Source organism: Salmo salar, chromosome 17, assembly GCF_965601325.2.
Source record: "Salmo salar chromosome 17, fSalSal1, whole genome shotgun sequence".
NCBI lineage: Eukaryota > Metazoa > Chordata > Actinopteri > Salmoniformes > Salmonidae > Salmo > Salmo salar.
The window spans coordinates 84,058,009-84,071,515 of NC_138307.1; the positions used below are offsets into that span (position 1 = coordinate 84,058,009).

At 40.0% G+C, this 13,507-nt stretch overlaps 1 protein-coding gene across 2 annotated transcripts in view; it reads left to right on the forward strand.

Annotated features, from left to right (window-relative positions):
• LOC106591410 (inner nuclear membrane protein Man1) overlaps nucleotides 1–13,507 on the forward strand; it is a 47,075-nt gene that overhangs the window by 19,642 nt on the left and 13,926 nt on the right. For both annotated transcript variants that reach the window (XR_014381246.1, XM_045714023.2), the window contains exon 6: nucleotides 11,157–11,361. Coding sequence is in view for 1 of the 2 variants with exons in the window: in XM_045714023.2 (XP_045569979.1) it covers nucleotides 11,157–11,361 (205 nt within the window). In the remaining variant the exon portion in view is untranslated. The remainder of the gene's footprint in view (nucleotides 1–11,156; nucleotides 11,362–13,507) is intronic.

Here is a 13,507-nt window from a genome sequence, read left to right on the forward strand (position 1 = left end):
GTGCAGTTCATCCTAACAGGTTAGACATGTCTTCTCTCTTCTTCTTTACAGTCATCCACAGGGTGCTGTTCATCCTAACAGGTTAGACATGTCTTCTCTCCTCTTCTTTACAGTCATCCACAGGGTGCTGTTCATCCTAACAGGTTAGACATGTCTTCTCTCCTCTTTACAGTCATCCACAGGGTGCTGTTCATCCTAACAGGTTAGACATGTCTTCTCTCCTCTTTACAGTCATCCACAGGGTGCAGTTCATCCTAACAGGTTAGACATGTCTTCTCTCCTCTTTACAGTCATCCACAGGGTGCAGTTCATCCTAACAGGTTAGACATGTCTTCTTTCACAACAAACTCCACCCTAGGAATCAACTAGAAAGGGGATTTGTTGAAAGGAAACGGGGTGTATATATGAGAGGCATTCAAAGTGACATGTCACTAATAATGTGTTCAGTTTTTAAATGAGCAGCTAATCTCTTCCTGTAAGTATTTCTCTCTCTCTCTCTCTCTCTCTCTCTCCTCTCTCTCTCTCTCTCTCTCTCTCTCTCTCTCTCTCTCTCTCTCTCTCTCTCTCTCTCTCTCTCTCTCTCTCTCTCTCTCTCTCTCTCTCTCTCTCTCTCTGTCTCTCTCTCTCTCTCTCTCTGTCTCTCTCTGTCTCTCTCTGTCTCTCTCTCTCTGTCTCTCTCTGTCTCTCTCTGTCTCTCTCTCTCTGTCTCTCTCTCTCTGTCTCTCTCTCTCTGTCTCTCTCTCTCTGTCTCTCTCTCTGTCTCTCTGTCTCTCTCTCTCTCTCTCTCTCTCTGTCTCTCTCTCTCTGTCTCTCTCTCTCTCTCTCTAGTGATTGGTCTGGTGTGAGGTGTATTCTACTATATGTAGTATCTAATCTAACCTCTCTCTCTCTAGTGATTGGTCTGGTGTGAGGTATATTCTACTATATGTAGTATCTAACCTCTCTCTCTCTAGTGATTGGTCTGGTGTGAGGTGTATTCTACTATATGTAGTATCTAATCTAACCTCTCTCTCTCTCTAGTGATTGGTCTGGTGTGAGGTGTATTCTACTATATGTAGTATCTAATCTAACCTCTCTCTCTCTAGTGATTGGTCTGGTGTGAGGTGTATTCTACTATATGTAGTATCTAATCTAACCTCTCTCTCTCTCTCTAGTGATTGGTCTGGTGTGAGGTGTATTCTACTATATGTAGTATCTAATCTAACCTCTCTCTCTCTAGTGATTGGTCTGGTGTGGGGTGTATTCTACTATATGTAGTATCTAATCTAACCTCTCTCTCTCTCTAGTGATTGGTCTGGTGTGAGGTGTATTCTACTATATGTAGTATCTAATCTAACCTCTCTCTCTCTCTAGTGATTGGTCTGGTGTGAGGTGTATTCTACTATATGTAGTATCTAATCTAACCTCTCTCTCTCTCTCTAGTGATTGGTCTGGTGTGAGGTGTATTCTACTATATGTAGTATCTAATCTAACCTCTCTCTCTCTCTCTAGTGATTGGTCTGGTGTGAGGTGTATTCTACTATATGTAGTATCTAATCTAACCTCTCTCTCTCTAGTGATTGGTCTGGTGTGAGGTGTATTCTACTATATGTAGTATCTAATCTAACCTCTCTCTCTCTAGTGATTGGTCTGGTGTGAGGTGTATTCTACTATATGTAGTATCTAATCTAACCTCTCTCTCTCTAGTGATTGGTCTGGTGTGAGGTGTATTCTACTATATGTAGTATCTAATCTAACCTCTCTCTCTCTAGTGATTGGTCTGGTGTGAGGTGTATTCTACTATATGTAGTATCTAATCTAACCTCTCTCTCTCTAGTGATTGGTCTGGTGTGAGGTGTATTCTACTATATGTAGTATCTAATCTAACCTCTCTCTCTCTCTAGTGATTGGTCTGGTGTGAGGTATATTCTACTATATGTAGTATCTAATCTAACCTCTCTCTCTCTCTCTCTAGTGATTGGTCTGGTGTGAGGTGTATTCTACTATATGTAGTATCTAACCTCTCTCTAGTGATTGGTCTGGTGTGAGGTGTATTCTACTATATGTAGTATCTAATCTAACCTCTCTCTCTCTAGTGATTGGTCTGGTGTGAGGTGTATTCTACTATATGTAGTATCTAATCTAACCTCTCTCTCTCTCTCTAGTGATTGGTCTGGTGTGAGGTGTATTCTACTATATGTAGTATCTAATCTAACCTCTCTCTCTCTCTAGTGATTGGTCTGGTGTGAGGTGTATTCTACTATATGTAGTATCTAATCTAACCTCTCTCTCTCTCTAGTGATTGGTCTGGTGTGAGGTGTATTCTACTATATGTAGTATCTAATCTAACCTCTCTCTCTCTAGTGATTGGTCTGGTGTGAGGTGTATTCTACTATATGTAGTATCTAATCTAACCTCTCTCTCTCTCTCTAGTGATTGGTCTGGTGTGAGGTGTATTCTACTATATGTAGTATCTAATCTAACCTCTCTCTCTCTCTCTAGTGATTGGTCTGGTGTGAGGTGTATTCTACTATATGTAGTATCTAATCTAACCTCTCTCTCTAGTGATTGGTCTGGTGTGAGGTGTATTCTACTATATGTAGTATCTAATCTAACCTCTCTCTCTCTCTCTCTAGTGATTGGTCTGGTGTGAGGTGTATTCTACTATATGTAGTATCTAATCTAACCTCTCTCTCTCTCTAGTGATTGGTCTGGTGTGGGGTGTATTCTACTATATGTAGTATCTAATCTAACCTCTCTCTCTAGTGATTGGTCTGGTGTGAGGTGTATTCTACTATATGTAGTATCTAATCTAACCTCTCTCTCTCTAGTGATTGGTCTGGTGTGAGGTGTATTCTACTATATGTAGTATCTAATCTAACCTCTCTCTCTCTAGTGATTGGTCTGGTGTGAGGTGTATTCTACTATATGTAGTATCTAATCTAACCTCTCTCTCTCTAGTGATTGGTCTGGTGTGAGGTGTATTCTACTATATGTAGTATCTAATCTAACCTCTCTCTCTCTAGTGATTGGTCTGGTGTGAGGTGTATTCTACTATATGTAGTATCTAATCTAACCTCTCTCTCTCTCTAGTGATTGGTCTGGTGTGAGGTGTATTCTACTATATGTAGTATCTAATCTAACCTCTCTCTAGTGATTGGTCTGGTGTGAGGTGTATTCTACTATATGTAGTATCTAATCTAACCTCTCTCTCTCTAGTGATTGGTCTGGTGTGAGGTGTATTCTACTATATGTAGTATCTAATCTAACCTCTCTCTCTCTAGTGATTGGTCTGGTGTGAGGTATATTCTACTATATGTAGTATCTAATCTAACCTCTATCTCTCTCTCTAGTGATTGGTCTGGTGTGAGGTGTATTATACTATATGTAGTATCTAATCTAACCTCTCTCTCTCTCTAGTGATTGGTCTGGTGTGAGGTGTATTCTACTATATGTAGTATCTAATCTAACCTCTCTCTCTCTCTAGTGATTGGTCTGGTGTGAGGTGTATTCTACTATATGTAGTATCTAATCTAACCTCTCTCTCTCTCTCTAGTGATTGGTCTGGTGTGAGGTGTATTCTACTATATGTAGTATCTAATCTAACCTCTCTCTCTCTCTCTCTAGTGATTAGTCTGGTGTGAGGTATATTCTACTATATGTAGTATCTAACCTCTCTCTCTCTAGTGATTGGTCTGGTGTGAGGTGTATTCTACTATATGTAGTATCTAATCTAACCTCTCTCTCTCTCTCTAGTGATTGGTCTGGTGTGAGGTATATTCTACTATATGTAGTATCTAATCTAACCTCTCTCTCTCTAGTGATTGGTCTGGTGTGAGGTGTATTCTACTATATGTAGTATCTAATCTAACCTCTCTCTCTCTCTCTAGTGATTGGTCTGGTGTGAGGTGTATTCTACTATATGTAGTATCTAATCTAACCTCTCTCTCTCTCTCTAGTGATTGGTCTGGTGTGAGGTGTATTCTACTATATGTAGTATCTAATCTAACCTCTCTCTCTCTCTCTAGTGATTGGTCTGGTGTGAGGTGTATTCTACTATATGTAGTATCTAATCTAACCTCTCTCTCTAGTGATTGGTCTGGTGTGAGGTGTATTCTACTATATGTAGTATCTAATCTAACCTCTCTCTCTCTCTCTAGTGATTGGTCTGGTGTGAGGTGTATTCTACTATATGTAGTATCTAATCTAACCTCTCTCTCTCTCTAGTGATTGGTCTGGTGTGAGGTGTATTCTACTATATGTAGTATCTAATCTAACCTCTCTCTCTCTCTAGTGATTGGTCTGGTGTGAGGTGTATTCTACTATATGTAGTATCTAATCTAACCTCTCTCTCTAGTGATTGGTCTGGTGTGAGGTGTATTCTACTATATGTAGTATCTAATCTAACCTCTCTCTCTCTAGTGATTGGTCTGGTGTGAGGTGTATTCTACTATATGTAGTATCTAATCTAACCTCTCTCTCTAGTGATTGGTCTGGTGTGAGGTGTATTCTACTATATGTAGTATCTAATCTAACCTCTCTCTCTCTCTAGTGATTGGTCTGGTGTGAGGTGTATTCTACTATATGTAGTATCTAATCTAACCTCTCTCTCTCTAGTGATTGGTCTGGTGTGAGGTGTATTCTACTATATGTAGTATCTAATCTAACCTCTCTCTCTCTAGTGATTGGTCTGGTGTGGGGTGTATTCTACTATATGTAGTATCTAATCTAACCTCTCTCTCTCTAGTGATTGGTCTGGTGTGAGGTGTATTCTACTATATGTAGTATCTAATCTAACCTCTCTCTCTCTCTAGTGATTGGTCTGGTGTGAGGTGTATTCTACTATATGTAGTATCTAATCTAACCTCTCTCTCTCTCTCTAGTGATTGGTCTGGTGTGAGGTGTATTCTACTATATGTAGTATCTAATCTAACCTCTCTCTCTCTAGTGATTGGTCTGGTGTGAGGTGTATTCTACTATATGTAGTATCTAATCTAACCTCTCTCTCTCTCTCTAGTGATTGGTCTGGTGTGAGGTGTATTCTACTATATGTAGTATCTAATCTAACCTCTCTCTCTCTCTAGTGATTGGTCTGGTGTGAGGTGTATTCTACTATATGTAGTATCTAATCTAACCTCTCTCTCTCTCTAGTGATTGGTCTGGTGTGAGGTGTATTCTACTATATGTAGTATCTAATCTAACCTCTCTCTCTCTAGTGATTGGTCTGGTGTGAGGTGTATTCTACTATATGTAGTATCTAATCTAACCTCTCTCTCTCTAGTGATTGGTCTGGTGTGAGGTGTATTCTACTATATGTAGTATCTAATCTAACCTCTCTCTCTCTCTAGTGATTGGTCTGGTGTGAGGTGTATTCTACTATATGTAGTATCTAATCTAACCTCTCTCTCTCTAGTGATTGGTCTGGTGTGAGGTGTATTCTACTATATGTAGTATCTAATCTAACCTCTCTCTCTAGTGATTGGTCTGGTGTGAGGTGTATTCTACTATATGTAGTATCTAATCTAACCTCTCTCTCTCTAGTGATTGGTCTGGTGTGAGGTGTATTCTACTATATGTAGTATCTAATCTAACCTCTCTCTCTCTAGTGATTGGTCTGGTGTGAGGTGTATTCTACTATATGTAGTATCTAATCTAACCTCTCTCTCTCTCTCTAGTGATTGGTCTGGTGTGAGGTGTATTCTACTATATGTAGTATCTAATCTAACCTCTCTCTCTCTAGTGATTGGTCTGGTGTGAGGTGTATTCTACTATATGTAGTATCTAATCTAACCTCTCTCTCTCTAGTGATTGGTCTGGTGTGGGGTGTATTCTACTATATGTAGTATCTAATCTAACCTCTCTCTCTCTCTCTAGTGATTGGTCTGGTGTGAGGTGTATTCTACTATATGTAGTATCTAATCTAACCTCTCTCTCTCTAGTGATTGGTCTGGTGTGAGGTGTATTCTACTATATGTAGTATCTAATCTAACCTCTCTCTCTCTAGTGATTGGTCTGGTGTGAGGTGTATTCTACTATATGTAGTATCTAATCTAACCTCTCTCTCTCTCTAGTGATTGGTCTGGTGTGAGGTGTATTCTACTATATGTAGTATCTAATCTAACCTCTCTCTCTCTCTAGTGATTGGTCTGGTGTGAGGTGTATTCTACTATATGTAGTATCTAATCTAACCTCTCTCTCTCTCTAGTGATTGGTCTGGTGTGAGGTGTATTCTACTATATGTAGTATCTAATCTAACCTCTCTCTCTCTCTAGTGATTGGTCTGGTGTGAGGTGTATTCTACTATATGTAGTATCTAATCTAACCTCTCTCTCTCTAGTGATTGGTCTGGTGTGAGGTGTATTCTACTATATGTAGTATCTAATCTAACCTCTCTCTCTCTCTAGTGATTGGTCTGGTGTGAGGTGTATTCTACTATATGTAGTATCTAATCTAACCTCTCTCTCTCTCTAGTGATTGGTCTGGTGTGAGGTGTATTCTACTATATGTAGTATCTAATCTAACCTCTCTCTCTCTCTAGTGATTGGTCTGGTGTGAGGTGTATTCTACTATATGTAGTATCTAATCTAACCTCTCTCTCTCTCTCTAGTGATTGGTCTGGTGTGAGGTATATTCTACTATATGTAGTATCTAACCTCTCTCTCTCTAGTGATTGGTCTGGTGTGAGGTGTATTCTACTATATGTAGTATCTAATCTAACCTCTCTCTCTCTCTAGTGATTGGTCTGGTGTGAGGTGTATTCTACTATATGTAGTATCTAATCTAACCTCTCTCTCTCTAGTGATTGGTCTGGTGTGAGGTGTATTCTACTATATGTAGTATCTAATCTAACCTCTCTCTCTCTAGTGATTGGTCTGGTGTGAGGTGTATTCTACTATATGTAGTATCTAATCTAACCTCTCTCTCTAGTGATTGGTCTGGTGTGAGGTGTATTCTACTATATGTAGTATCTAATCTAACCTCTCTCTCTAGTGATTGGTCTGGTGTGGGGTGTATTCTACTATATGTAGTATCTAATCTAACCTCTCTCTCTCTCTCTAGTGATTGGTCTGGTGTGAGGTGTATTCTACTATATGTAGTATCTAATCTAACCTCTCTCTCTCTCTCTAGTGATTGGTCTGGTGTGAGGTATATTCTACTATATGTAGTATCTAATCTAACCTCTCTCTCTCTAGTGATTGGTCTGGTGTGGGGTGTATTCTACTATATGTAGTATCTAACCTTTCTCTCTCTAGTGATTGGTCTGGTGTGAGGTGTATTCTACTATATGTAGTATCTAATCTAACCTCTCTCTCTCTAGTGATTGGTCTGATGTGAGGTGTATTCTACTATATGTAGTATCTAATCTAACCTCTCTCTCTAGTGATTGGTCTGGTGTGGGGTGTATTCTACTATATGTAGTATCTAACCTTTCTCTCTCTAGTGATTGGTCTGGTGTGAGGTGTATTCTACTATATGTAGTATCTAATCTAACCTCTCTCTCTCTAGTGATTGGTCTGGTTTGAGGTGTATTCTACTATATGTAGTATCTAATCTAACCTCTCTCTCTCTAGTGATTGGTCTGGTGTGAGGTATATTCTACTATATGTAGTATCTAATCTAACCTCTCTCTCTCTAGTGATTGGTCTGGTGTGAGGTGTATTCTACTATATGTAGTATCTAATCTAACCTCTCTCTCTAGTGATTGGTCTGGTGTGAGGTGTATTCTACTATATGTAGTATCTAATCTAACCTCTCTCTCTCTAGTGATTGGTCTGGTGTGAGGTGTATTCTACTATATGTAGTATCTAATCTAACCTCTCTCTCTAGTGATTGGTCTGGTGTGAGGTGTATTCTACTATATGTAGTATCTAATCTAACCTCTCTCTCTCTCTCTCTAGTGATTGGTCTGGTGTGAGGTGTATTCTACTATATGTAGTATCTAATCTAACCTCTCTCTCTCTAGTGATTGGTCTGGTGTGAGGTGTATTCTACTATATGTAGTATCTAATCTAACCTCTCTCTCTCTAGTGATTGGTCTGGTGTGGGGTGTATTCTACTATATGTAGTATCTAATCTAACCTCTCTCTCTCTCTCTAGTGATTGGTCTGGTGTGAGGTGTATTCTACTATATGTAGTATCTAATCTAACCTCTCTCTCTCTAGTGATTGGTCTGGTGTGAGGTGTATTCTACTATATGTAGTATCTAATCTAACCTCTCTCTCTCTAGTGATTGGTCTGGTGTGAGGTGTATTCTACTATATGTAGTATCTAATCTAACCTCTCTCTCTCTCTAGTGATTGGTCTGGTGTGAGGTGTATTCTACTATATGTAGTATCTAATCTAACCTCTCTCTCTCTCTCTAGTGATTGGTCTGGTGTGAGGTGTATTCTACTATATGTAGTATCTAATCTAACCTCTCTCTCTCTCTAGTGATTGGTCTGGTGTGAGGTGTATTCTACTATATGTAGTATCTAATCTAACCTCTCTCTCTCTCTAGTGATTGGTCTGGTGTGAGGTGTATTCTACTATATGTAGTATCTAATCTAACCTCTCTCTCTCTAGTGATTGGTCTGGTGTGAGGTGTATTCTACTATATGTAGTATCTAATCTAACCTCTCTCTCTCTCTAGTGATTGGTCTGGTGTGAGGTGTATTCTACTATATGTAGTATCTAATCTAACCTCTCTCTCTCTCTAGTGATTGGTCTGGTGTGAGGTATATTCTACTATATGTAGTATCTAATCTAACCTCTCTCTCTCTCTAGTGATTGGTCTGGTGTGAGGTGTATTCTACTATATGTAGTATCTAATCTAACCTCTCTCTCTCTCTCTAGTGATTGGTCTGGTGTGAGGTATATTCTACTATATGTAGTATCTAACCTCTCTCTCTCTAGTGATTGGTCTGGTGTGAGGTGTATTCTACTATATGTAGTATCTAATCTAACCTCTCTCTCTCTCTAGTGATTGGTCTGGTGTGAGGTGTATTCTACTATATGTAGTATCTAATCTAACCTCTCTCTCTCTAGTGATTGGTCTGGTGTGAGGTGTATTCTACTATATGTAGTATCTAATCTAACCTCTCTCTCTCTAGTGATTGGTCTGGTGTGAGGTGTATTCTACTATATGTAGTATCTAATCTAACCTCTCTCTCTAGTGATTGGTCTGGTGTGAGGTGTATTCTACTATATGTAGTATCTAATCTAACCTCTCTCTCTAGTGATTGGTCTGGTGTGGGGTGTATTCTACTATATGTAGTATCTAATCTAACCTCTCTCTCTCTCTCTAGTGATTGGTCTGGTGTGAGGTGTATTCTACTATATGTAGTATCTAATCTAACCTCTCTCTCTCTCTCTAGTGATTGGTCTGGTGTGAGGTATATTCTACTATATGTAGTATCTAATCTAACCTCTCTCTCTCTAGTGATTGGTCTGGTGTGGGGTGTATTCTACTATATGTAGTATCTAACCTTTCTCTCTCTAGTGATTGGTCTGGTGTGAGGTGTATTCTACTATATGTAGTATCTAATCTAACCTCTCTCTCTCTAGTGATTGGTCTGATGTGAGGTGTATTCTACTATATGTAGTATCTAATCTAACCTCTCTCTCTAGTGATTGGTCTGGTGTGGGGTGTATTCTACTATATGTAGTATCTAACCTTTCTCTCTCTAGTGATTGGTCTGGTGTGAGGTGTATTCTACTATATGTAGTATCTAATCTAACCTCTCTCTCTCTAGTGATTGGTCTGGTTTGAGGTGTATTCTACTATATGTAGTATCTAATCTAACCTCTCTCTCTCTAGTGATTGGTCTGGTGTGAGGTATATTCTACTATATGTAGTATCTAATCTAACCTCTCTCTCTCTAGTGATTGGTCTGGTTTGAGGTGTATTCTACTATATGTAGTATCTAATCTAACCCCTCTCTCTCTCTCTCTAGTGATTGGTCTGGTGTGAGGTGTATTCTACTATATGTAGTATCTAATCTAACCTCTCTCTCTCTCTCTAGTGATTGGTCTGGTGTGAGGTGTATTCTACTATATGTAGTATCTAATCTAACCTCTCTCTCTCTCTCTAGTGATTGGTCTGGTGTGAGGTGTATTCTACTATATGTAGTATCTAATCTAACCTCTCTCTCTCTCTAGTGATTGGTCTGGTGTGAGGTGTATTCTACTATATGTAGTATCTAATCTAACCTCTCTCTCTAGTGATTGGTCTGGTGTGAGGTGTATTCTACTATATGTAGTATCTAATCTAACCCCTCTCTCTCTCTCTCTAGTGATTGGTCTGGTGTGAGGTGTATTCTACTATATGTAGTATCTAATCTAACCTCTCTCTCTCTCTCTAGTGATTGGTCTGGTGTGAGGTGTATTCTACTATATGTAGTATCTAACCTCTCTCTCTCTAGTGATTGGTCTGGTGTGAGGTGTATTCTACTATATGTAGTATCTAACCTCTCTCTCTCTAGTGATTGGTCTGGTGTGAGGTGTATTCTACTATATGTAGTATCTAATCTAACCTCTCTCTCTCTCTAGTGATTGGTCTGGTGTGAGGTATATTCTACTATATGTAGTATCTAATCTAACCTCTCTCTCTAGTGATTGGTCTGGTGTGAGGTGTATTCTACTATATGTAGTATCTAACCTCTCTCTCTCTAGTGATTGGTCTGGTGTGAGGTGTATTCTACTATATGTAGTATCTAATCTAACCTCTCTCTCTAGTGATTGGTCTGGTGTGAGGTGTATTCTACTATATGTAGTATCTAATCTAACCTCTCTCTCTCTCTCTAGTGATTGGTCTGGTGTGAGGTGTATTCTACTATATGTAGTATCTAACCTCTCTCTCTCTAGTGATTGGTCTGGTGTGAGGTATATTCTACTATATGTAGTATCTAATCTAACCTCTCTCTCTAGTGATTGGTCTGGTGTGAGGTGTATTCTACTATATGTAGTATCTAATCTAACCTCTCTCTCTCTCTAGTGATTGGTCTGGTGTGAGGTGTATTCTACTATATGTAGTATCTAATCTAACCTCTCTCTCTCTCTCTAGTGATTGGTCTGGTGTGAGGTGTATTCTACTATATGTAGTATCTAATCTAACCTCTCTCTCTCTCTCTCTAGTGATTGGTCTGGTGTGAGGTGTATTCTACTATATGTAGTATCTAATCTAACCTCTCTCTCTCTAGTGATTGGTCTGGCGTGGGGTGTATTCTACTATTTGAAGTATCGTTGGAGGACAGAGGAAGAGGAGACCAGGCAGATGTATGACATGGTGGAGAGAATCATAGGTGTTCTGAGGATCCACAACGCGTCGTGTCAGGAGAACAATGACCTCCAGCCCTACCTGCCCATCCCTCACGTCAGAGACTCCCTGGTTCAACCCCAGGACAGGTCAGTACTAACCTCCTACCTGCCCATCCCTCACGTCAGAGACTCCCTGTTTCAACCCCAGGACAGGTCAGTACTAACCTCCTACCTGCCCATCCCTCACGTCAGAGACTCCCTGGTTCAACCCCAGGACAGGTCAGTACTAACCTCCTACCTGCCCATCCCTCACGTCAGAGACTCCCTGGTTCAACCCCAGGACAGGTCAGTACTAACCTCCTACCTGCCAATCCCTCACGTCAGAGACTCCCTGGTTCAACCCCAGGACAGGTCAGTACTAACCTCCTACCTGCCCATCCCTCACGTCAGAGACTCCCTGGTTCAACCCCAGGACAGGTCAGTACTAACCTCCTACCTGCCCATCCCTCACGTCAGAGACTCCCTGGTTCAACCCCAGGACAGGTCAGTACTAACCTCCTACCTGCCCATCCCTCACGTCAGAGACTCCCTGGTTCAACCCCAGGACAGGTCAGTACTACCCTCCTACCTGCCCATCCCTCACGTCAGAGACTCCCTGGTTCAACCCCAGGACAGGTCAGTACTAACCTCCTACCTGCCCATCCCTCACGTCAGAGACTCCCTGGTTCAACCCCAGGACAGGTCAGTACTAGGGCCCTATAAAATCTGCGTTGAGGAGAATCAACTAAATGTATTGAACTCAGTAGGGAATCAACTAAATGTATTGAACTCAGTAGGGAATCAACTAAATGTATTGAACTCAGTAGGGAATCAACTAAATGTATTGAACTCAGTAGGGAATCAACTAAATGTATTGAACTCAGTAGGGAATCAACTAAATGTATTGAACTCAGTAGGGAATCAACTAAATGTATTGAACTCAGTAGGGAATCAACTAAATGTATTGAACTCAGTAGGGAATCAACTAAATGTATTAAACTCAGTAGGGAATCAACTAAATGTATTGAACTCAGTAGGGAATCAACTAAATGTATTGAACTCAGTAGGGAATCAACTAAATGTATTGAACTCAGTAGGGAATCAACTAAATGTATTTTACTCAGTAGGGAATGCATACATTTGCCCAAGTTTATCATAAGACGTGAACAAAATGCATCAATGAGTACTTTTACGTGCACACTAATAATTCGATATTAAGCTGATTTTTATGGCAGTAGACCGAGTATGGCAACAGTGATGTAAACACCTAGCTCTGCTTATCGTAATCGGCGGTGGATAAGTTTTGATCTTATCTGTCTGGGTAAGCATACGCCGCTTTTAAAACAACTGGTTTTCTGAGCAATCTTTCAAATGATTAGGACATGTAAACGGCTTAAATTGGCGTTCCAGCGGTGTGTTTGATCTGTGCCAGCACCGTTACGACAAGCCTTCTTCTTACGAGCGACTGAAGTGTTAGGAACAACTGAAAGAATGCACGTTAGAAATAGGTTTCACATACCAACTTTGTATGTCCGAACTCCGATAGTCTTCTCCAAAAATAACATGGTCACTGCGGTTGGACGACAATTCTGATTGGTTCTGCATTTATTTAATAAGTCACATCTGAAATCAGGCTTCCTGATGGGTCTATGGAAACAGGATTATTAGGCAAATCGTACTTCTTGCAAAGCATGTAAATGTTTTAAACTATTATATTAACCTGACTATGCACAATAATTGTGTTGTGTGCGTGTAACCGTTCTCAGTGAATTTTGTATTTTCAGGCAACGGCACAGGAATGCCCCTGTCTGTGTGTTTGCGCGTTTGTGTAGCTGTTAGCGATGATGCTAATAAAATGAAAACAGTCTTTTGGTAGATGGAAATGCTTTCCCAAAAAGCTCAATTAAATGTTAACTACAAAGTAGCCTTTCTGGCAGAATGATGTCATCATTTATTTGCATCAATCTAGTGGCCATTTTGTTTTGCAAACTCTGCCATCACATGAGCGCTACAGAAACATCGCTGGCCAAACAAGGGTCTCTGGCTGGTTCACAGGGGAATTAAAGGGTAACTACACCAAAATATCTACAATTCCCAGACTTCAAAAATGGACTCCTGATGTGATTTTTAAGCACTGTTTTGGACTTAGAACATCCAATATTGTTTTTTTTTCTATAAATAAAAAGTGTGATCTTAGAACACTGGAGAAAAACCTGGGAAAACTAGATGGAGCAAATGGAATTTGGGGAAAGAA